This window comes from Corvus cornix, chromosome 3, assembly GCF_000738735.6.
Source record: "Corvus cornix cornix isolate S_Up_H32 chromosome 3, ASM73873v5, whole genome shotgun sequence".
Lineage (NCBI taxonomy): Eukaryota > Metazoa > Chordata > Aves > Passeriformes > Corvidae > Corvus > Corvus cornix.
Window position 1 is genome coordinate 39,761,748 of NC_047056.1, and position 26,520 is coordinate 39,788,267.

Sequence of the window (26,520 nt, forward strand, 5' to 3'; positions counted from 1 at the left end):
AATTTACTTATTTTGTGTTGGGATAAAGTAGTCACCATGTTGCTTGAGTTCATAATGTTTCTCTGGCTTGATGTACTGATGTCTTTTTAGTCCTTAGGCTTGTTTGAGGTATTAATGCCTTTCTGGTCCCTAGGGTTATTTGCCTATCCACAACTTGCTCTGATCTTGTCCCTGATACGAAATTTTTGCAGAGCAGGGGTATGAATCAGGTTTTCTATTTTGCTGTGCTTGGTGAGAATGATTTATGAGACGTTAACAGAGGTACAGGCAGTTGTACAAAGGGTATATGATATGTGGTTTCTCTGTCCTAATCCCAGTCCTACTCTCAGTAGCCTGTTTTGGGGGTTTATTAGTAATTGCACCCAGTTTGTTAGAAGTGGAGGAGGCGGGGTTTCCCAGCCTTTCATCTCCCTTCCCTTTAAATTTGATATGTTATCTTTTGAGAATGTTCAGTTTCCCCTGGATGTTATCTGGCACACCATGGTAGCTATAAATTGAGATTTTATAACAACACTGAATCTATATTCTACTGCAAAAAAGATTACCTGAAAACACTAACATTCAACAACTTTCTGATATTTTCACATTTTATTTCCCTATCATCATGATCATGCAAAATTTTGACCAATATTAAAAGAAAACTTTAAATTTTGAATTCTGAGCATGAAATAACGGAAGGACTTCATTTCTTCCTTACAAATTTGTGTACATAGAGTGAAAAAGAAAATCTGGAAATGCTTTACTAATTTAACTATGGGGTTTTTGTTCTAAGTCCATCAATACAGACTAGTGGTACTCAATTCAGGAACCAACTTCTCAGGCAAGAGGAGAAAAAGGTACTAGAAGAGTCCTAACCTGTTTTCTTCACTTTCTTTTACATTAAGTAACCACATTGCCTAAATAACAGGTTTGGTCCCCCTTGCCTTAACCTCTCTGTCCCATATTACAGAATCACGGAATGGTTGGGATTGGAAGGAACCTTTGGAGACCATCTATTCCAACCTGCTGCTAAAGCAGGTTCACCCAGAGCAGGTTGCAGAGTATGGCATCCAGGAGGGTTTTGAATATCTCCAGAGAAGAAGAGACCACAACTTCTCTGGGAAGCCTGTTCCAGTGCTCTGTCACCCTCATAGTAAAGTTTTTCCTCATATTCAGATGGAATATCCATTTTAAGTTGGTGCCCATATTATCACCTCTTCCACTGCTACTTGCCAGAGATTCAATTCTAAGATTTTCAACACAGAAGCTGGACAAACACCAGCTGCACAAACACCAGTAATTGTCATCAAGTTTTTAGTGGAACATTCGTACGTGAGGATTAAGATACACACCCATCTTGGGTACTTGCAACTTTATCACTGCAGTAGTTGAATATTTGCCTCCTCAGAAGCATTCAGTAGTAGGAGGTCACTGTAAGCTCTGCTTAGCAGCTAGGGAAAATAATAGGTTTTATTAGCCTGGATTTACTTCTTTGGTCAAATACAACTGGACAACCATCTGTAGGGCTTCTCTTTGAATCAAGCAGGTTGTTTTCTGCACTTGAATTTGTTTTTCTCACTACAGTCTGATACTAAGAAAGATAGCATAGCTGCGGCTTTTAGTAGGAAAAGGTTATTTTAAAAACTCTTTGATGTAAAGTTAAAGAAAGCATTCAAGGTGAGGAGAAAAAACATCTCTTCCAGCATCAAACAGAAAGGCTAAGACCAAAACAGAAAATAATCTTGCTTAGCTTTATCACAGTTTCCTCTGCAATTTCTTTTTAATCAACAGGTCTCTTACTGCTATCTTCACCTATTTTACAGTTGTTTTGTATCACTCAATGAATAATGCAGTCTTATTACTACCCCAAAACCTGAAATATTGAAGTGATGCCTTCTGACACAAACTCAGGCATGAGAAAATTGTTTGACTTCCATAGAAAATAAAGGAACTTGCAAAGTTCATTAAGTGGGTTTGGGGTTTTTGTTGGTTTGGGGATGGGGGGGAGGGTTATTATTGTTTTGGTTTGGGGTTTTTTTGGAGGGGGGTGGTTTTGTTGTTTGGGGGAAATTGTTGTTTTTGTTTTGCTGGGTATTTGGGGGTGGGGCTGTACGTTTGTTTTGTTGTCCGCCCCACCACTGCTACATGTTTTCTTCATCTATGGAGGGAAAGTTGTTTTCACAACTACCTATTATCCCCCGAGCATACTTGAGTTGTTAGTTCTTTCCCAAAGAAATGAAGATGTTTACAATTCCATCCTGCAAGGTAATTCAGGCAAATCAATACTAGAGGTTGAATCTTCAGCATACAATAAACACACCAGCAGTATTGCTTGTGAATACATACATAGGTACACAAGGCCATGGCATCTCACAGCTCTTCAAACTGATATGCACTTGCACTTTTTTAATGCTTTCATGAATAGCTCATTTAACCCTACACAGCCCTGTACCTTCAAGTGTTTCCTGTTAAACAAAAACAACTGCTATTCCCTAAGCAAGAAGCATCAAAAAATTATTTTTAGATGTTTCTGGTCAAGTTCCTGTCTGCTTGATTAGTTCTTGTACCAACATGACTTTGTCTACCACCAGAGTCTGACAACAGATATAGTGGATGCCTTCCCATGTTAAGGAGTTGTTCTTTGAGGAGGTAGCAACAAAAGACAAAGGGCAGACACAGCTGCAAGATCTCCTTGATTTTCAGAACTCAACAACACATTCTGCTAAAGGCTCCAGAAATAATCCCCTTGAGATTAAATTTAAATATGCATTCATTTTCTTTTTTATTAAAAAGCTTAAGGAAACACGAAACACCAGTGTCTGTAGCAGTCACCTTGGTCATTAATGACGTGTAAATGTACCTTTACTTTCCAGATTTAGAGTGCTTATAATTTGAGCAAGCAGCTAGGAAGGTTATTTTCTGGTTTTTTTTCAACAGGGCTTCTTTTACTCTTGAGGAAAGAGAAGAACAATATGAATACTAAGCAGGGAGAATGGGAAGGGAGAATAAAAGGGAGAAAGATCCTATCAACATCCAGTCATAAAGAAGCAGAACTATCTGCTTCCTGCAATCAGCCTTCCACGGTAATACAGTACCAACAGCTTGCAGCTAATGCCCTAAGAGCTCCATCAAATGAGTAACCTCATGCAAGAGCTTTGTTTTGAAATCTAGATTCATTTTCCATTTTGGTAGCTTGAATGACTCACAAATATATTTATATATCTATAATGCAGATAACATAAAACAGAATTTTAAACTAGTTTGGGATGAGAAAAACTTTCACAGAAATGATTTTTATACAAGTCTATCACCTGGCTTGTAGAGTCTCATTTCAAACAACATCAAGCAATGGAGCAGCAGAGAAATTGTCACTTAGAAAAACCACATATTAAGACATCTGTAAGGTTTTTTGTGTGGCAGTTTTTCAGAAGTGAGAAGTGTAGTGCAGTATAATGGAGGGGAATGAATAATGTAGCACAGAAAAAAACAGACAAGGCAAGTCCAAATTCTAAAAGTAAAAAGCCATAGTAAAATCCATTCACTTTTCCTTCGTTATTTAACTAACAACAGCCAGAAAAGTGGGGACGAAAAATCATGTTGTATAATACATACTCCTACTAATTTACTTCTCTGAAAGCAGAGCTGAGGAATATCTGAACCCTGAGATCTGTGAGCAAAGCAAGAAACTGCAAGATAAAACTTGATGGTAAAAGAAGAAAAAGCTAACTACAGTTCAAGCTAATGACATGTATTGTAGTTCCTTGATAACTTTATACTAATATATTCTAATAGATTATACTAATATGATCTATTGGATTCTAGCATTGTAGTGCAGTAAAGTATTGCCAATCCATTTTAAGACTTACTGTCTTATTAGACGGCTATTAAAGACATACTAAGATTTGCTTTTCCTTGAACACTGCCTACTTCCCTTTATGTTTTAAAGATTAAATAAACATCCCTAATTTCAATGCAATCATAAAAATAAAAACCACACTTGCAAACTTCCGACTCCTGATCTTAATGAGCTCCCCAGCCTACAGACTTTTCAGATATAATTTTGAACATGACCTGGTGCCTACTTGAAAGGGGCTTCATTCTTTGCTTTAGGAATGGCACAACTTTCACCAGCCTGTGGGAACAGCTGAAGGCAAATAATCTCCTTTAGAAAATAATTCTATTTCCATTTGGCCAGAAAGATATTTTTCTTTTAGGCACATGTCACAGGGCATTGACTTTACTCTAGTCAAAGGCTGAAACATTGTAATTAACCCCCAAATTTATTAAAAGGGGCAAGGAAATTCACATTAAACAAAATATATGGTCTGTGCTGCAAATCTTATTTACCTGTCATCATGAATTCAATTCAGAAAGGGTGCATCCTGGATTAAAGCCAGTAAAATAAGAATCTTACACTTCCATTCACACCATCCAACCCAGCCTTTCCCCCCAGGGACAGGTCTTCCTAAGGTACCTACTGTGGGAGCTTGTGCCAAAGACCAATCCCACAACTTCCATACAGAGCATCACTGGAGATCTAATGTTGACCCCACAGCCACATCTTATCATTCCTCACTGCTGAGAGTATCTTTTGGAATTTACTGCAGTCTTGCAAATACAGCACACAGTACTAAAAAGCTAGAAAAGTTATAAAATACTAAATCCTAGTTTATAAGCACAGTTACAAATGCAATGTTAATAATTTCTAGTGTTTTTCGATGGAACATTACCCTGCTTGGTGCAGGAGACCAATGAGAGATTAAACGCAGGTAATACCCATGAGGGAGCTGTAAATGAAGAAACAGCTCAGACTTACTTTTTAGGTTAAATTAGGCACTGCTGAGCTGACAAAACTGCTGTAAGAAATAGGTAAGTTACCTCTACACCCACACAACTAAAGTGTAGATTTATTACTTCCTAGAAAACATAGCATGTATATATATATATATATATATATATGCTTATATTCCCTCTAAGACTCACCCAGTTTGGTAGCCTGCATCAAGCTTAAGACAGGTGAGAAAAAACCCAAGTTATGCCTTCATGGAAATGTACAGGAACCTACCTTCATTGCATGACTCATACCTTCCTTTATATAGTAGCACCAGAAGTCATTGAGAAGAGATTTCTGCCAAGATTGCTGCTTTTACTTCCTGAGAGTTTGAAAACTAAATACTTGCATGTTTCACCCTTTAAAATATAATTTCTGAAGGTCAGCAATGACTGCTGAAAGAAGACACTGCGTCACTCTGGAAAACTACAAAAAAAAGGTGAAACACATCAGTGCTAATACCTACTGGTCCCAGTATGGCAAGAGAAAAATGCAGCTGCCTGTGTAGAAATATAAATGGATTATACTTGTGCAGACACTTGATACCCATGTTCAAGGGGATGCAGTTAATTAACTGGAAGACCATCCTAATTAAAGCAAAAAGGCAAAGACAGATCACACCAGCAAAAGAGTAAGAAAAATTAACTTGGCCTAAATGGCATTCAGAATATTGAAACAGCTAATAAAAGGAAGGATGACTTCTGCTTGCAGCAGAAGGTGCACAGCATGTGTGCTCTGCTGTTAGCAACAGTGCTGAATCCTGGATAAAAACAAAACAAATGGGAAATCAATGCAAAGAATTCAGGGATGATGCCAGGGGACAAGAAACAACTTGAATATTCTGCAAAGGAAGAAGCTAAAGCCTCATTTTGGTGAAGAATAGGGAGTTCCATTTTTCAGAACAGCATGCCTTGGGTGTAATCTAAGGAGAAAGTGCAATAGAGTTGACACAAAAATCTCCATGTTCAGCCACTAGCTTTTCCTTAAGAAGAAATAAATGAAAACATTGGTAGTTTGAGGTGCCTAAGATTCATTCTGGGAGTGATGTTTCTTCTTAAAGTCAGAGAAATAAATTTTCCAAAATAGTCTATGTCTTAAGCAAAAAGGAATCAAGTTTTACCTGTCTTTCTAGGAAGGCTTTAGTACTGAATGATTTCAAGAGAAAGTTGCTTGGACTTAGAAATCTTTTGGCAAAACAAGAATACTACAAAATCTGTGTTTGCCACACATCGAAAGAGTAACTCTTCAGCAACCAGAACACATGCAAGACTAAACCTTACAACATGGAGAGGACCTGACATGGAATACATTTCGGAGGATGCTGCTTACACTGCATTCCTAAATTTTAGCTAGGGAAGATACCTGAAAAAGTAAGCTGAGAAGAAGGGGAACACTTCAAAACAACAAGAACTATTTTTTAACAGTAGTGTCCACAAGTTTCATTTCATAAAAGCACAACCACCAGAAGCTAAAAGTTAAGGATGTTGTGGCCCAGGCTGCAGAAACATTAAACCAAGATATAACAGAACAAAGCTAGCAATGACATCGAAATATTCTCACTTGCAGCCCACTATCTTGACCCTTGCCTTTCCTTTGGGTTTCCACAAATATTATTAAAAAACAAACAAACAAAAGGTGAACTTAACATTACTCTACTGTTTGTACATTTCAAAATTTCTGGGTGAGTCCAAAGGCACCAATGGTATTTAAGGCCATGAGCCTTCAGGCATACTGCAAACTATTATGACCAGACATAGCCACTGTTAAAAATTTCAACAGAAGTTGCACTGGACTAGCAATTTGGTGCAAGCATCCAGCTGCACCACAACTACAAGTAGTATTTAAATGATTTTGCATATAATAGATAAAAAATGCCTGCAGGATTGGGTTTTAAATTTCTGTATGTTCACATTTTCTTCCTCCACACTTCATTTAGCTTACATCTAGTTATATGAATACTTAAATTTTAAGTGCAGGTGTTCAAAGTGATTATGCTTGAATATCATGCAGCAGTTGTGGTCCCTTCTCTTCTTCCCTCTGCAGTCTGCCCCAGTTTATCCAACAAGTCCTGTTATTATCAGTATAGATCAAGGTACAAATTCAGTTCATTTCTAATGGATATACAGAACTAGGTATAATCAAAGAGAGAGCTAAAGAAATGCATGAACATCAAGAATAGAAAGAAAAAGCTGAAGCCTCCATTAGAATAGTTCTGTAGCTTGAAAAGTCTTCTCAGGTGCAACATAAGAAGGCTAAGGTATTGGAATGGTCACATATGTTGTATCAAGTACAAACTCACGAAGGATTTTCTGGCATGTCAATAAAAGGAACACAAATGGATCTGGGTTGTTAAGTCATAGCCAGTGACAAGTGGAGTACTGTGGCTCTGAAGGTTTCGTGTAATAAAACTCATCATTTGCAACCACCCTTGAATTAGCACAGACACTGTAACCCTAAAGTTAAAAATAAAATTATCAGAGGAAGCAGAACAAGTAAAAGGGCTCAAAGACAACTGAGAACGTTTACACGGTCCTGGCATCAATGTAAGTTCACTTTACTGAACTCTGCTCTTAGAAGTTTATTGTTTTCTAAAGCTGAAGAACATTGGCTAAAGAAGATCGACATAAAGAAACATATGAAGTATAACAGACCAAAGCTTTGAAAAAAGTATGTCAAAAGGTCAGCCAAGAAATAGAGCAATACATTAAAGAGGACAAAAAAAAAAAAAAAAAAAAAAAAAAAAAAAAAAAAAAAAAAAATCAAAACCACATTACTAACTGCTCTTGAAGATACCTGCAAAGGAAATGGTGGTTCTGGAAAGAAAAGAACTTGCTCACACAAGGTAATCATTAATTGTTTCTGAAGCTGCTAATCCCTTCTCTTCTCTAAAACACACCATGAGCTTTGCAGGTTAACAAAGGGTAAATAACTTGAATGACAATAGTGCACAAAGGATTTACAGGTACATTCCCTGACAGACAAATTTGCATGCAGGGAAAAGTACCTGTTTGAAGCCACTGATCATCAAGTCATTTGGGGGAGTGCTCTGATTTTCAGAACAAGAAACAGATATTTATCATCACAAGGTCAGTTAAAACAAAGAATCTAGCATACTACCTGTGCAGAAAAGAAGAACTGACTAATGACAACACTATGAACAGTGCTGCCAGAACTTATGCAGAAATGTGCATTCCCATGAATCAAAAAATCTCTAATTCCTTAAAAGTTACAGCTTTGGAGAGGAGTTTCTATATTTCAAGTATCTTTCACGCAAACATCACATTCTGCCTCAGACTTCTCTTCCAGGGCTCTAAGATTTCTCAGTCATTTGAACATGACTTTTCTACTAGGAGTTTCCAAGCCACAATACATTTTGCTTTTCTGAAAGGCAACATAAACTCAGTATACACATTAAGCTCAGATAACAGGCTACAGAAAAAAAATAAGTAAGTGCAAACTAAGTGGGAGGAAAGTACATCAATTATTTCATCCTGACTTTGTCCCAAGAAAAGCTGCTGAGCTATTCTTTGCACACAAGTTCCACTCCTGTGTCTTATTTTCATTGTAAACTCAGAAGCCCCATGGAATAAGGTGATTACTCCAGTCTGAGTCAGGTTCTTGAACACCAAGCCTGTGCCTGTCCTGATGTGAAGTCGTGCTCCTTCACCGTGCTCCTTTCAAATTCCTCTTCATCACGAGTCCTCACTAATTCTCAGTGAAGGGTTTTGGAAGTGGACAGCATAGGACTACTCAGCAACAGGAGAATTCAGGGGTGCATCAGGAGTTAGGGCATGTACAGTGCTCAGCCAAACTACAGAAGAGCAATCCTTACAAGCTAGGGAATGCTATTACTTCTGGCCCTGGTATCCATGGAAGCTACAGAGGGGGAACAGCCCTGTAAGGCATAGGGCTATTTTAAAAGTGCTATGAGAAATGCAGAATTAGGCCCAACGCACTGCAAAAGGTACCAGTTATGCCAAATTCTGTTCAGCATTTTCTGCCATGAACTGGGTCTCAGAATCGTCTGCAACAAGCTGCAGTATCTGACCTGAGCATAACCACAATTAAGAGTCATTAACAGAAACAAACCAAAAATGGCTTCTCTTCATAGAAAGCCATATATCTGCTCACAAAAATCTTCAAAAAATAATGAAAGGTATGGATAAAGTCAACTTAATATGAAAGTATGTCAGCTGTTTTCCAGAGACACACCCAGTGACTACAATATGGGTGCACTTGACAATGGCATCATATCATGTGTGCCAAGAAATCACATTTTCCTACTTTTCAACACACCAAAATCAAGTATACTGGGGAGAAGAACAGGTCTTACGCAATACTTTCCTAAATTCTGTGCTTTCATCTGATATTATACACAGGTATGTGGAAGATCCTTTCAGAAGGCAATTACAACCCACCACAGACTCAGAGGTATTTCATCCTACTGGGTAGCTGAGCAGATAGAGGCAGTAGCACTTTTCAGACTTCCAATTCCTCATCCCTTGCACATTTCTCTTACTTGAGATTCAAAGCATATTCATAGCAGTAAAAACAGTATTGATTTTGCTTTAAAAAACAAATACACATCCATCTTTGTATATATTTGCAGTAAAAGTTAACTAGTCAGCGCCCCTGGGGGTGTGCAGCAGGCAGCAGAGTGCAGCCACACAGGGAGCTTCTTTCTGAAGCTCAGAAAAAATGTTATTTAAAGAGTTTACACTGCTCTAGCACTTGCCCCAGCACACAGAGTACAGGGACATATTTGAAGCCCTGAGGTATTTCCCAAATGCCAGTGGCAAGATCCTGGAGCTCAAAGCACCTGTGCTTGCCTCCAGCTAAAGGAAAAAGTACTTCAGAGAAAACTTTAATGAACTAACATTGAATTAGTCACACAATCTCTTTAAGAGACACTGCACAATGCCAAGCATATTGATAAAGCACAGAGAAATGTATAAGAAAACAAGCAGGAGAGAAAGCTGCGATACACCGTACATCTCCACGCAAATTTTAACTTTTGACTGCAGATTTCAAGAAATTGCTGTACAGTGCAAAAATCCGCACAATACTAGAAAGCTTCACGTAAGAGAAGTCATGTATTTTCTGCACACTCAGCAGTAGGCCCTCAGACAGTAGTTCTAGCAAATAGTCTTCAAGGATATTACTACAGTTCTGTGCTCCAGGGGAGAATGTCACTACTGTGCAGGAAGAGTTTGGGGCGGGGAACATATCATATTAATCTGATACACACCTATGTAAGGCAAGGTTTAGTGTATATAAGGGTGTGACAATATGCATAATCGTCTTTTGTTGATTTTCTTGCATTTAATCTTACAGTGGTGTTTCAGGTAGTCTCTCTTTACCTACCAATTTTTTAAATAAGTTAAATTATAAGACATATTTATTAGCATATTAGGCTAGCAGTAGCAAGGAAAATCACATCAATTTTACAAAGGTTAATGTCAAAATCCCCATTCGGTTCTTCAGCCCATCAGTGCTTCTTCTCATCTTGGAGCCCCAGAGAGATTCCTCAGCAAGACCCTTTTCCACAGCCCTCCCAGTCCTACCAACATGAGAGAGTGTTGGTGAAACATAAGCTTCAGGAGACAGATGAAGCAGTCCTTCATCCTCAGCCAGGGAGGCAGAAGCACCGTCCACTGAGAGCAGTCCCACACCCCCATACATCGAGGTCCTGCTCTCCCCAGAATCTTTCCCAGCACTCCCAGGGGGGGCAATAGTGTGTCATGGCCAGGAGAGATGCCCAGTGGAGCAGAGCAAGGCAGGAAGCAGGCTGGTAATGCAGCCCAAGCCATGCTGCAGGGAAAGAAAACAGAGCAGTTGTGGCAGTCAGAGATCACCTGGTAGCATTTAGCATCTCCAGGCTTTTCCCTGGCCCAAACCAGCACATTTCTCAAAGCACTACCAAGGTCTGTCTCACACTAGATCACAAGCTTATTGAAGTACTAAGAGAGTGTTAGGCTCCACATAAGAAATTTTATAGGAGGACCACAGATACATCTAAGAGATGGAAATTTGCTGGCATTTCCACAGGTCCTCCCGTATCACTGTCACGTTTTAGGGTTTCTTTTTATTTGTTTCACTTGTTTCTCTGTTTGTTTGGGTTTTTTTAAAGAGGGGGAAGAAGGAAGCCTGCAGTAAGTTATCATTAAGAACTATGGATCAGCTCCATCGAATCTTTGGACTTGGAAAATACAGCTGATATTTTACTTCCTTAATTCTTACCAGAAGTCCAGGGAGTTTTTCATATTATTTATCAATCTGTTGAACATAAGTACTGCTGTTCCACCCAAACCCCTCATTAGGGCCAGCGTGCCAGTTTAAAAGCAACCTATTTTTCCTCCACCTCAAGTACAAGAATAAGAATTTTCTTGTCTGCGTGCTCCCCTATTGTTCTATTGTTTTTAGACCCTATAGAAATAATTGCTGTATCACGTGTAGCAAACAACATGCCAACACACCTCCACCCAGGTTGCACAGATGCACGCACATTCACCACATACAAATTCTCAAACTGGGCTTGATTTTCATTCGCAATCCAGTTACATAACCATGGACAGCAGTAGCTGTCTCACTGGCATATTAGCAGTATGTGTAAGTAGATATTTCTGAGCTGTGGTCACAGACTTAGGCATGGCATTGCTCAAGACATGCAGCTTGGGGGAGGAGGAAAGAGTGAAGACAGTGCTCAAGGGCTGGCTTGCATTCTCCCTCAGTGGCTCCCAGTTGTGGCCTCAGTTGTGGCTCCCAGAACGCCTCCACAAGCACCACCTCCTCTTGAATTTACTGACGCACCTCTATCAAAGAATTCAGAATGCTTCAGTTGCTTCTATTTCTACCAACTCAAGTCTATTTAGACTGACATTCTGCACACCAGAAGATTGCCTCAGGCTCAATTCTTTTGCAAACTTTCAAGCTTGACTAGGTCAGCTATTTCTCAGAATAAGATGAGGAGAAGAAAAATACCTATGTTGCTTAGCTCAAAAACAAACCTTTCCTCTCTTCCCTCAAATGAAACACTCCTTCGGAACACTGACACAAATACAGAGGGCAGAAATATGTACAGGTCTTGTAACATGAGGAAAAGACAGAATAGAAGTATAAAGATTAGCTCCCATTGTAATTTTGAAAGTGATCAAACTATTTGAATTCAGAAGTCTTTTATATTCAATCTTATTATTCCTTTTATATAGGGATACAACTTTTTGGCTATAACATGCAAAAGCATGTGTAATGTTTATACATGACTGAAGGCCATTTTAACATACTATTTGTCTTTATATTAGTTCTATTTATGTGTATTATATGTATTATAATGCACACCTGTAGCCATGCTAAACTCAGAATTTTACTGCTTTCCTTTTACAACTCTTTGTCTTGACTTGAAATTCCTTCTTCTTTTGTGAACAGCCTGCTTCATTCTTTGTTGACACTAAGAACTGAACAAGTACTTCAGCTACAAGAACAACACGTTCAAAGGCATAATTGTCCTCTTAGTGTCTTGTGAAGTTTAGGAGACTTGTACACTTCAGAAAGCTTCTCCTGCATCTTTTCAAAATAAACTACCAACAAAACAAAGTTTTATTTTCTGTCACTCAGTGCTGCAAAAACATATGAACCAAAAAACTCATGGAGCTTTAACTCCTGCCAGTGCCACGCAGACAAGTCCAAGGCTTGTATTCTGACAGAGAAGTAGGCAAGTCTTTTTAATGACCAGGAATGTCTCACCAAGAGTAAGAGAACTAAACTGTTCCTGCTTGCAGCTTTTCCTTTTAAAGCCCAACCAGAAATAACATCCAGTTGTTCCTTCTTTCCTCTCCTCATAAAACAGATGCTTCAAAAGTTAGTTTGACAGCAATTTCTGTGTAATACTGTGATCTCTTGCTCCAAGTGATCATGCCCTATCCATTATCTGTTCTGGGAACCAAGGAACTAGATTATTTTAAATAATTACATATTTCCTAGAGCAAAACTTTCAGCAAAGTTCCTCATAAAAACATCTATGGACTTACAGTTACTATTGCATGGTCAAAAGATTGCAGTTATTCCTTAACACCACTTTACAGCTGGAAGACAATACGGCATTGGGGTCAACCAGCTCTAGGCATAATCAAGGCATGCAGCTGCCTAGAGAAACAGGCCAGTGTATGCGGCAAAACAGTCTTCCCTCCTGCCCAATCCTGCCACAGTCCCAGAGAGAGATAGATGGATGTTCCTGCAAAAGGTAGGATAGGGATCACAGGGCAGCAGCTTGCTTCATATATGCAGAAGTGACAAACAGAGCACTCTCCAACCTGTTCCATCCCTCAAGTCCTCCAGCAGCTGCAGCCACAACACAAGGCTGCTTTTCCCAAGCTCTACCCCCGACCCGGTGTCCCAGCTCCAACTTGTTCTTCTCCCTTTACCATGAGGGGGAAGATACCTGACTTGACTAGCCTCAGATCTTCATACTCAAGAACAACAATCATCCTCAAAACCCACCCAGCAACCTTGCTGACTACAACAGCTCTTGGCAGCTTAACAGTCTGAGGCATTGTGAGTGGAACAGATGGAATCCTTTCCCATATCTGGCTTCAAAAACATCCCTACAACTGCCAAGCTGAAGTAATTTTGCTTGGCTATCTTAGTCTTAACAGTAGTAAAATGAAGATTCATTAGCATGTACTCATAAGACAAAGCAATATCAACAGTGGTCATGATGTGCCAACCTCATACACAAATCAAAGCCCTCATGAATCAAACACCTAGGTCCTCACAGCCTGAGCCAAGGAGGCTGTCTCCAGCTGACAACTGAGGCAACCTGTACCTTCTCTGGACCAGATACAGGAAACCCCCTAGACACACACACATCCCTATTGATAGGTTATTTAGAAAAGCGTAAGAGAAACCCCACACACTTGTTTGAAACAGCTCCCCAAGTTAATTCTCATGCCTTCTATGATTTCCAACATATTTGGAAAGTACTATCCCCATTTTTCTCTAACATTGTCCCAGTCATGACAGAAAAAAACTATTTGCCAGATCAGGCACGTTTCACTACCTCAACACAACAGTCCTGCAATAGTCCCACAGTAAGATAGGAGTCAGTTAAACACCACTAGAATTCCCTGCATTCCTGTGAGCTGACCCTGTACTGAACAATGTCATCACCGGGGATAGGAACTGTGACACTAAATTATACAGGTGGTGTGCATGCAGGAGGGGAGAGAGCCTTTGAAAATCCTTCCACTATGAAGGGTTCAAGCCCCTCACCCAAAATGGACAGGCAGCATCACCACGATAGAGCAGCTCCCTCAACTCAAGCTGACTAGGTCCTTGAGAACACAACAGATAAGCATGCATATGATAAACATCTAATTTTATAGTATGAAACATATTGTTTTACATAAAATATGAACAAGTACCAGAAACAAAAATCACAAAATACCTTGCCCATGTGTATGATTCTCCCATGTGAGAATGTACAGAAAGACATCTAACCGGTCCACACTGTCGGATTCTTTTGGTGCTAGATATCTTTTCATTCTGCTGTCCTTTGCATCAGTGACTCAGTCATATATTCCTTAAAGACAGAAACTTCTATTGGTGGCAATGGAGAAAAGGCAGAGGCATTTATCACAAGCTACAACAGAGCAATATTCTGCCAATACTGCAGTCATTACCAAATTGTTTTTCACAATGCTGAAAAAAATTAAAGATCCTCCTTTTTAATGCTACAAAGAACATATGCATCTCCATAAATCATTCAATCAGCATTTACAGCACCAGATCCTTGTAAAAGAATGCATCAGCTGACATCTTACTTTGTTTTCCTTAAGTGCTTCTCTCTTATTAGGCAACATTGTATCTTAATCTTAAACAGTGAAACTCTAAATTACCCATTTTTAATAAAACCTATTTTTCTCTGTCAGAATGATATTCAAGATGTTTTTCACTAGCTTTTTATTTTCATGCTGACTCCATTACTGAATTATAGTTTATTACAAGCAACTGTTTTCAGATCCATTCCTTAAATCAAACTGTTTATGTGATACTGTATTTTCTGTGCATACCAATTTTGTAAAGCATACTAATTCAAGAATTAGTTAAAGCACTACAGGAGGAACATCTCTGTCTTTACATGATTGTTCCAGACAAAGCTTTCAGAAGAAATTGAGTAGCACAGGTAAGTTTACATGGAAATGTAATTTACATTTACTCTCACATGTTAAGCAGCAGCCCGTTCTTTGGAAGGACAACAGTTCTTTCAAGGTTCAGTAGGCAAAATTGTTAAATGTTTTCTTAGCAACTAATTTTTTTGGTCCTGAAAAAAATTCTTTTAGGAACCACTGTGTGATTCTGAGAGCTTGAAAGACAACATGTCCTTTTTCAGTCACTCTCCAGGCCAAAGTCATGTTGTCAACATAGCCATTGAAGACTCAACTCTGAAACCACCCTTCGTATACTCAAGATGAATCATTCACTTGTCTAAGAGCTGCTGGTGCCTACACAAACAGCAAGCTGAGTAACATCTGATAAGGTGTCTGACTGCTGCTTTAGTATACAATATTGAAGAGTAAGCATCTGAAGATGTTCACTACCATAATCAAATGCAATGTCATTCTTCGGTAGATAGTTTTTTGCCAGAAAATACAGGACTGTACTTAGGTCCGATCTGTCAATTTGGGGCATTCTTTTATATGTAAAATTAAAAGCATATCCTTTTAACTTAATTGCATCAACATCTAAACAATATTCATGTAGGCTAGCCATCAGGTAGATGCATATATTCACAAAAGGAAGAAGGGGGCTATGAGTCCTTCTCAAAACCTGCTTCAAAAAAATATTGCAATGAGAGTGGCCACAGTAAATAAAGAAAGAAATCATCAGCTGAACTCCCTATTTATCAGAGCAACCCCCCTCAAAAAATATTCGTAAGTTCTGCCCAGCCACCACTCAAAGACTTAGTTCACCTAATTCACCTTCCAGTTATTGGAGATTACTGTTTTTTTAACCACAACACTACAACCTCATTAAAGAGGAAGGGAAGCAAAATTCTCTATACTAACTAGCTGTGATATATTCAGGCAATCTAGGATGACATAGGTTATTGATTCCTGTGATTCAAATGACAGCATCAGACAGAAACTTGACTCTGTCATAATAAATTCATGCACTTGCTTGAGTGCAAAGTATGCACACACAGTGTAGGGCAGGATCTAGCCACTTGTTCTGCAATGCCTCCCTTTCTTAGCATCTAGAAAAAGGCCTCTTCAAACTGAACCTGTACATAACTCTTGGAAGGGTTACAGATGTTTTCCACCATTTTCTTTTGCACATTATTACAAATAAAACCAGTTTGTTTAAAATACTCCATCTGCCTCCAGAGAAACACCAGGAGCCAGCAACACAGATGAGTAGGTGAATGATATATGATTTCTGTTGTGTGGCACCATACAGACATCTTTGTGAGAGAACAAGTTGCTATGGGACTCCTGAGACTACCAATAACCTACTGCGAATTTCATGTTAACTTACGCTTATCACCACCTTGGTTGTACCCTCTTTCACTTTGTCACTTCAGACCAGTAGCTCAATTAAATAAATTTCTAACAACTACATTAAAATAAAATCCAGCATAAGTTTTCTCTCTTGCATTTTAATCCACTTTAACTGATTGGGTGCTTTCAGTCCTATATTCAAGAATATAACAAAAAAATCCACCGTTGTTAATATATCCCAATGGAATTACTACCATTTGATCAGGTATGCCAGCATTAAGGCATATATAAACTAGCAAATGGCAAAATTCTTCTCAGTCAACATAAGAAACCCTAAAAGGATAGTTCAACAGCACAATAGTGATATCAACATTTAAATGCTGAAAATTTACTCCAGAGAAAAAGGTACAACCAACCATCTGCATCTGTGAATGTGCCAAAAATCAGTGAACCATGTACCAGATCCAACTTGCTTTGACATGCAACTGTCTTCTCTTGTGCCCTTTTAAAACTGCTTTAATTAGTATACAAAGAAGTTGAATATTTTATTTTGAAGAACCATATTGCAGCTATCAGCATGAAATCTCATATATGTTAAATTTTACCGCATGGTGAAAACACAAAATTCCAACTGACTACAACTGCAAATGCCCTGCATGAAAATTGAGATGCTTTACAGAATAAAGAGACTGCACTTCTAATCAACCACTAATAAAGTCTGTTTATGAGTAGCCAAGATGAGAAGGAAGGGGAGGGAAAAAGCCCAGTATGTTTTCATGACCTATGGGATAAATGCTTATATGTTGCCAACAAAGGATCCAGATAATGCAGACATTAAAATTAAAGAATGGTATTTCGGATAGCTAATTACCGCAGCATTCGATACCTAGCTAGGTAGTGCTTGACAGAAACATATGATCTAGAGATAGTTTTAAACTCAGTTTAAACTCAGTTTTAAATGGAGTTCTACCTGAAAGTATTCAGTTTTCTATTAGATGTATTTGTATCTCCAGTGATTTCTGTGAATATATTTGAAAACAGAGTGCAAATATACAGCCTACACATAACATATATGCATATCTCCTAATAACAGCTCTTTTTTTAAATGAGAACCAGTCAATGAGCAGCATTCTGCTTTGTACAACGCAAAAACTTAGCACTAAATTGCTCGGCAGATTCAGAATATACAGTACCACTAAGTCAAGGAGCACTGCTAAAAGCCAGCATAACACAACAGGGTGACAGAACCTGTAAACTGTATCTGTAGTCAAACTAACCCCTGTAGCATGCTGCTGAAGTCTGCTTTTGATGGATATTAATTGTGACCCAGACCCCAAGCCAAGAATAACATTACACTGAGAGAACAGTTTGAAACATCTCAGTGCAAAGAAATCACAAGGCTGAGAGCACATAAACAATGCAATTATCAAACTTTGTCACCAACCCAACTAAAGCAAGCAAACCAAAAAAAAGCACTTTACCTTTTTAAGGAAAAATTTCTGCAATTTCTTGTGAGGCAGCTTTATCATCTTTTTTTCATTATCCAGGATACAGGTCAGGCATTGCAAGTACTTGAGCCATTCTGCAGGGGCTCGACACCTTTTGCCTTCTCTATTAACTCGCTGCAGTCAGCTTAGCTCAATGCGTCACCAAACACCAGCCCAGCCCCGCAACAGATTAAAAGGCAAGAGCTAGGCTGGATCTCATTTTTGACTCAAACAAGGAAGCTATAATACAGACACTCCATCTCCAGTCAAAGCTTCAGCTGTGTTGTCAGCACAAGGAGGAAGAGAACAGGTATGAGGTCAGCATTGCTCCCAAAAAAAAAACCAAACCTGCAAAGTTAAAAAGGGTGCTTACACAGGGGCAAGAATTTACAAGAAGATGAAAGAGGCACAGAGATGCTCAGTATCTCACTGATCCTTTCAAATCCCATGTGACAAAAGAAACCCAATGTCCAGGACTCTGAACATGACCCAGCACTGCCTGCTGAGTGCAGCTTCTCACTGTGCACCTGTTAATTAAGCACATTGTATGTGATTCAGCCAAGCACAGGAAAGAGCCTGTCACTTACATTCTCTTCAAATCATTTGAAGACTTATTTCCTCTGAATAGTTTTTAGAAAAAACTCTACAGAGAGATTGCAAGCAAAGATGTTATATACAGATCCATACGGAGGTATTTATAGAGCACACCGATGCTGGGTTTGATTCAGTACCATAGGAACCAGCGACCATGGGCATCGCTGCCTTCCCTTTGGGAATTTGCAACCTAAGCTCAGCTTCAGAAGGAAGGCCAGGGCTCAGCAGCACACCAGTAATGTTGTGTCTCCTGGGCCAATGGTGTCCTAAACCAGCAAGCACTGTAGGGTGATCTGATCTCAAACACTGTGTACACTCCCAGTTATGGCAATGGGATAATCCCCATCTTTAAGAATGAAGCCCATGCTGAAGCAGCTAATTTAACCAGTTTAAAAATCACTCCATGGTCAAGCTACCTCCATGATCAGTGTTTGAAGAGTCAGCATGTGTAAGAATACACAGAAATGTACTGTGAGAGGAATTTCTTCCAAACACTATCAGCTGGTCCCAAATCTCCATCTCCTGTTTTTATGCTGTAAATATGATTTCACACAAGCTTCAAACCTCTAATAGTCCATCTCTACTTGTAGCATTTTTCTGCCATTTGCATAATTTTCTTACCACAAGGACTCTTGTTTGTTCCTCTGCCCTCTCACTGCCCATTCTTCAGGAGCTTAAGTACCACAAGCCCCATCAAATGTCACTGTAAATTTCCATTCCTACAAAGGCACACGTGTTTAACCTCCAGCAAGTGGCAAGGTCTGAGGCAAGCCAAGGAAACAGGAGGTTAAGAGAATTCAGCACACACTCAGCTGCAGAGGTTTGTATTTAAGGGAAGGCCAAACATGATAGGCAAAGGACAACTGCAGTAAGATGCAGGACCAAACTCTGAGAACTAGTGCCACTATGCACCCCAAGTCCAGCTGAAGAGACAGCACACTGAAAATGCCACAGAACAGAAGTGCAAGGTATGTCATAATATGGGTCAGGAGAAAGATACAGACCCAGGACAATCACTGTGATAAACCAAGAGCTGAAGATAAGCAGCAGACCTGGTAAAAGCATTTCGATTATTCTGGCCATCAGGCATTCAGACTGACGGTGGAGAATTGCAGACTAGTTTTCTGAGAAGCATCCTGCATCATGAGGATATCTATCACAACAACATGGAAAAGATGATTTCAAGTCCCATTCCAAGGAATTGCTCCAAAACTGACAACAAGGGAACACAAGAAGCAAGACAGGGGGTAATTCTTTGGTGTGTTATATGTTTGAAGCCTTTGGGTTCAATTTTGATAAAAGTTAGAAAAAAATTCTTAGTATTATCTCACTGTGTACTGTGTAAGGTGGAAAAAAATCCAGGATACCTGTAAAAACGGGATGGTGAACACACCATAAAACCCACCTGGATGCATGTAGCAGAAACAAATTGAAGCCATAGTATCTTTCTCAACAGTTTCTGCTACAAATGGGCAAGTTTGAAACTTGAAGCCCTTCAAGCTATATAGTTTTAAAAACCCTGTGATTTTGGGGTATGCATTACCAAGAAACATACTACTTTTAAAACTAACAATTCTTACTCCACATCATCAGGATCTCCATAATTTCTTAGGATTTTTTCTTAGGATTTGAACTTCTGTCTAGGAGACCCAAGAGTCAAACAGCACTGACTTAGATTTTCATTTTTCCTATTGTAATTATTTGGCTGCTTTTCATTTCTGCACTCACATCCACAAAAGTTGCAAGGTTTTCTTTTACAAGAGCAAACAAAAATACATTGAAGAGATCTTAAATTCAAAACTTCCTTCCTTTGAGATAACACATAATCATCCCAGACTCTATATTAATCTAGTTCTTTAAAGCTTAGCTCAAGCTAAACAATTACATTTAAGCTGAAGGTACCATAAGGACACTTCCATGACTTCTAATACATAACCAGGTTTTAGAAAAAAGCTGCATTACAGCAAAGGTCAAAGGTAGGCTTTCAGCTACAACTCTGAACTTCTGTGGTTTTGTTGTTTGCATTGTTTTGTGTTTCTTTAAAATCAAGAAAAACACTGAGGCCTGAAGACACACCTTTAGCATTATTTTTAGGTATTTATCTATGTCTGTATGTCAGGATACATTCTGAATTCTGTCACGGTTACTATGGTAGATAATTGCTTTTTGTTAAATCTGACAGTGAACAGATGTAACACATACAGTCCCTGCTTATTCACAATCCTCCCAGCTAAAAGCAACATTTCACATATAAACAAGTCCTCCAAACTCCTTGTGCAGGAACACCTTTCCTTCCCGATGCAGCTATCTGCCCTTTTCAAGTCAGTGCATTGTTACATGCTATACAGGCTTTGCTTGGGCAATTTAAATGAAAGATGCTTCATTCATTGATGAATGCTTACCTCATCTTTCTGACCAAACCAATAGAAGGAACACATTTTTTTCAATTGTTGTTGCTGTTGTTGTTTATTTATTTTTGTTTATGAACTACACAGTTCTTAGCAGGCCTCCTCCATCTAATACTAATTCTCATTAGTATTAGAAAGATGGCATTAGCATCCCAAGAGAAGCTGGCCATAAGCAAATTCTGCAAGACTGAAGGAATAAAGTATCCTGTGGCTATATTTAGTTCTGCATGTAGTTCATATATACAGTATTTTATATTAAAGAAAAATGTAGCTCAGATTTTTCTTTCAACACAGTGCTACTCTTGACTGGAACCAATATTAAAGAGTTCCATAAAAATGTAGGTAGTGTTACAGATACCCTTCCTTTTCTACACCTACTGAAGTTTCTACTTTCCTTAGTAACTCAAATCTGAAAAGATAAAATATCTTCCTAGTTTAACTCACATGGGTAAAAAAAGAATAAGAAGCACAATTTGAAAAAATAAATTATTTTATCAGCAATTATACCTGTTAGTCCTGTAGCTAACAGGTTTCTATTTTACCTCCTGTTTTTATTTAAAAATTCAGACTTACAAAATATCAGGCGACTTGTTTAATACAAGCTAGTTTCTGCATACTCAAAAATCAGAACTGACATTTTTGTCAGCTTTTCCCAACAAGTATTTGAAGTCATTACATAGAAAAGTGTATTTTTTTCCTATTTGATGCTGAAAGGATTTCTCCAGACAGCTGGCTAATGCAAATCTCTTTAAGCTTGCTGGGGCTGCACAGCAAATGACTGATCGAACTCTCTAAGTCACTCATTAGTGACTTAGATCAAGGAAGATTCCAATATGATTACCTGTTTTCAGGCTTTTTCTCCCCAGACTTACTTAAAAATAACTAACCATATTTGGTCCGGAATTTTGGATTACAGAAAAACTTTCTTCTTCCCCTCCCACTCCTCAAAAGCCTAAAGGTATGATTGTATCACCTTTTCTGTCCTGATACACCAACTGCATCTCCTCAAGAGCCACCTCGAGGGATAAACAAGGAAGCAGACCACAGAGGATAGACAGAGCCTGTGCTCTGCATAGCACTGAATACATGAGAGCAAGTCAAAAGCACTGACCTTGGAAAACAGAACTCTACTCCCTTTTGAAAATAGCCGGTACCAAAATCCACAGCAGTTTCAGCATGGAAGTGCCCACTTCAGGCAGCAGCAACAGCACATGATTTTCCCCTATTGTTCCAATTAGCAAATATCACTGCTTGGCAGATCCTGCTCTAGCTTTAAAAACAACTCTCCCCTCACACTTGCCAAACACCCAACACACAGGCAGTTTCCTGGGGAACTGATAACAAGGAATTCTGCAATAAAAGCAAGGAATTGGTTTCCCCACAGAGCCCTCTTTGTCTCCTTGCCGCCCTAAGAATCCTTGAGCTACCCTTTGAGATGGTTTCAATGAAAAAAATGACTGCATCACCTTTATACCAGAAACAAACAAACAAAACAGATCCCTGCAGTTAAAAATAGAAAAAAGAAACATGACTACATCACAGCTGGGAAATACCTAGATGTAGAAGTAACTCAATGGGAAAGGAGAACAACTTCTAAGAAAAAAGAGGTATATTTTATTTCCTGAAACTCACTGTATCACAAAGTTTAAGGAGATTTATGACCAAGGTTTTTAAGGGATTTGAGTTCTGCTGTGAATTTGGACACTGACCAAGGTTTGATCAAGATTTTCCTTTCTGTGTTACACTTTCATGAGGGTAAAACAGCTCCATGCATTTTCTCTAAATCTTTATTATAAATGTAAGCCACCTTCAAGTTGATTTCTATTCAGAAGCCTTTTAAAACAACATCAGTACTCAGCTATTAAAGTTTAGCTTAGTCTTTTGCAAATCTTTCCAAGAGTCAAGAGTTTTGTTGGTTTGGTTAGTTTTGGGTTGTTGTTTTTTTTTTTTTTTTGGGGGGGGGAGGGGAAGGGGGTGGTTTTTCACACAAACTTACAGTAATCCATGCTCTTTTTTCCCCCTCCTCATCAGACAGAAATCAAGTTATCCTCAAAAGTTACATTATAATTCATGGCCCTGCCAAGATTTTGATCTGCTTTTAATCAAGTTCTAGTTATTTAGGACTCTACACTGCACATACTGGTTACAGAAAACTCACATTAGTTAAAACATGAGATAACCCTCCCTTACTTCTACTATAGTCAAGGCCTGTGCTCAAGTTTGGAAGAAGACAGAGGGGTACACCTCTACATAGATGACAAGGTTAAGAAGCATAGCAGGGGAAAATACCTGTATCCATATGTCCTGGGTCGCAGTGTATTCTATTACCATCCCCATCAGCCGTTGAAATCAGGTGGGGCAGTGTTTCCTTGCCTCCTCCCCCCAGACTATCTTTCTGTTAATTGCCCATCATTGTCCTGCCGCCTGACTCAGAGATAACTCCCTCCGGACTATCTTCTGTTAATGAGCCTAATCAACACTTTGCCTCATGACTCATCACCCCATTGTGAGATGCTCCACCTAGAGGGAGGAACCAAGCATCCCATTGTGGATATAATCTGAGGCTGAACACCGGAGACACGGGCTTCCCACTGGATTTCCAGAGGACAGGAGCTACACAGCCACCATTGGACTTCCTGAGGAAGAGCAGACTGTTTTACTACAGGATCACTGCTTCAGAGGACTGCAGCCACCATTCTACCAGACTGCTACCACCACCCTGCCTAACAGGGTGTCAGGTTGTACCTTGACTCTGTCAGTTTGACAGTGTTTTCTTTTACCTTTTTTTTCCCCTTTTCTTTAATTTCCATTAAATTGTTATTCTGACTTGGTGCCTCCCACTGGTTTGTTTTCAAACTAGCACACCATAGACATGCAGCTCTCTGGCCACTTCTCAGAGTCTCCCTATAACTTCACATATACACTACTAGAAACATCCCTTGCTGGAGGCAGAAGAAGGGGATGGAAGTTATGAACAAAGCAACAGGACAATAAAAGGCTGCAGGCTATAAATAAATCATTAACACCATGCTTCTCTACATGCGGGCGTAGTTTATCTGAATACCAAAAGCCACACGTGTTTGAAGATGATCATGGGGTGATTCCACATTTTACTCTTAAGTTTCTACTGTGTTGATCAGTGAAAACAAAGACATGAAATTACGAGTTCTGACAGTATTTTCACTATATTCTAATGTAGTAATTTGTTCTTATTTCACAAATGCCACTAAATGTTCTGTAGTGATCAAATGCCTCTACTGATGAGGTAAGGTTTGTAACACTGTACAGAGTTGAAATTACTTACATTTGGAAACCTAATCCAGTGCCTCTAATAAAACTGTTCTCATTAGAGAGCCCTTTAGCAGAATTGTCAGTCAGAGATTTGTTCCTCTAAATGAAGGTCTACACTTTCAAATATGACCAAATCAAGGAAATATTTCCAAATGTATGATCACATCACAGCTCGCAAAGCTGATTTAGGCAGTGCAACACCAACAGCCATGCTGTGAGAGCTCAGTCTTGACATCACCCTAAATTTTCAACCCTGAAATTGCAGTCGGGGCTTCTTTGTAAAGGTCCAGTGTAAGCCATGGGCCATTCCAGAGAAGGACCCTTGGAGAAGTTGCTCATGGACAAGATGACATGCTTATCAAGCTTTCAAAGAAATTTAATTTCTGAGATTTACAAACCTTTCAAATATTTGCACTTGGGACCCTGACATTTAAAGAACTGTCTCTGGACAGAAACAAGTTGAATCTTTTCATGTATAGGAAGAACGTCAAGGAAGCAGCCAACACTTTTAAAGGAGTTTCACTCCTCACCTACAATGAGGAGTCTGTAGCAAAGGTTCAGTTCTCACACAGGCAGCAAAATGAACAGCTGTACATTCCAGAGGAGGCTGCATGCAGATTGCTAAAATCTACCAGATTTAAAGCTCAGATGTACCCTTGATGAGCTCTGCTCTCCTGATGACCCAGCTTTGAAGTACCACACACACAGTGGTTCTGCAATTACTGCCTCATCATCAAGCTTGTGATGCACCATGTCTGCCAGCTAAGTACCACACCCTAGTTAGCAGAATAGCTCTTAGCACTAGGAACATGGAAAGGGCACAGTGGTCTCTTGACAAGCAGGTTTTTGGTGGGAGGTTGTTGGGATTTTGACCCTTACTGTCATCTTTTTTTCCTTTTTTTTTTTTTTTAGATCACTATTCAGTATGATATAATCTCTCTCTACATAGAGTTTCTTTGACAAACAATGGAAACTGTAATTCAGCAACTTCAAGAGCAATTTAAAGCCTTATTTTTGTCTACAGATGACACTTAAGTTACAATTTGGGGAACCCCGATAGTTAGTTTCCATCATAATCTTACAGGCAGAGCTAACCTTCCAGCAACAAAAAGGTTAAATACGGCACTTTCCCCAGACAAACATGAACCACTACCATCATGATGAACAGGAAAATATGCCAACAGGTAATATGTTAAAGGAGACATAACACTGTATGCTCAAACTCTGATTACAGAGAAAAAAATTCTCTAACAACATTTGTGAGCAAGGACTGACTTTTTGGACTTGCACTTTCAGCACCATATACTTTACTTCTGAGCCACTGCTTTCATTGTGGCAGCCAACTGCTAGGATTGTCTGGGAAAAGAGAACCTAATTTGCAAAATAAGTTGGACTTTGGGTATTTCCATTTCTTTCACTGAGGTATAGGATTCAGCTTTTTTTTATTTACTTAATTTTAATAAAAATATAGTCATTCCAAAACTCAAAGTGAGAACTGTGTTTAGAAACACCTGGGAAAAAAAATAGACTCAGAAGTACCAGGTCAAATCCCTACCTTCCCGCCAGGACGGTGGTTCTGACCTCTTACATGCAGATGCAAGTACGTGGATCCACTGAAAGCAGGATTCTAGGGTGACACAGTGCTTGGCACTTGCATCTACCTCCAGGTTCAAGTTTTAGGCATACATTTTACAGCACCTCAAGGGGACAAGCAGACCAAAGTGGGAAGAAAAAGAAAAGGAAGCATTCAAAATGTCTTCATGAACACAAAAAAAACCCAAGACTGCTGCAGAAGGAGTAACTGATAATTCACCTGTGGCTACAACCTGAAATTGCCTAGGGTTTCTATTGGTTTTCCATGTCTTTATGGTAGATCTGTAATTTAGATATATACTAGAAATATGGCACATTAGTAGGTTACTTTGAAGGTAGATTCATATCTTCACCTGACCTTTACAATAGACAGAGTAAATATAAGTGAAGAACTTATGTAGTTAAGTTGATATGAAAATGAAAAAGCTTTCATACCATATACTGTTCTTATTACAACAATCACTGTAAAGATTAACTCACATTGAGGGCAATTCCTCAGCACAGTGAAGCAGGAAAGCCTATTACCCAAAGTGACTGCCTCAGATTTAGACTAAGATCTCAGTGTATAATTAGAGTTCTCTAACAAGCGTGTCTCTTGGACATTTTTTAGACATTTTAAATATTCTAAATTTATAGATTATCTAAAGTATACACTTTCAGAGTTACAAAAATATTTATTATATTGGTGACTTATGCCTTCCTCATAGCTATAAAGGATATAAAACCAGAAGTAATACATGACTTAAGCCAGAGACCTTGGAGAAAAACAGAACAGCTCACAACTGGAAATACATCACATCTTTTCTTTAGGATGAAATACAAACTTAGTTCTATTCTCTTCA

General features: G+C 38.9%; 1 protein-coding gene across 2 annotated transcripts in view; it reads right to left on the bottom strand.

Annotated features, from left to right (window-relative positions):
- RPS6KA2 (ribosomal protein S6 kinase A2) overlaps nt 1-26,520 on the bottom strand; it is a 283,173-nt gene that overhangs the window by 232,131 nt on the left and 24,522 nt on the right. The window contains exon 1 of one of the 2 annotated variants that reach the window (XM_019281323.3): nt 17,787-18,205. The exons of the other annotated variant lie outside the window; for it this stretch is intronic. Coding sequence (XP_019136868.1) covers nt 17,787-17,834 — 48 coding nt within the window. The 5' untranslated portion in view covers nt 17,835-18,205. Of the gene's footprint in view, nt 1-17,786; nt 18,206-26,520 lie in introns of those variants that run through there. 2 annotated transcript variants of the gene reach the window in all.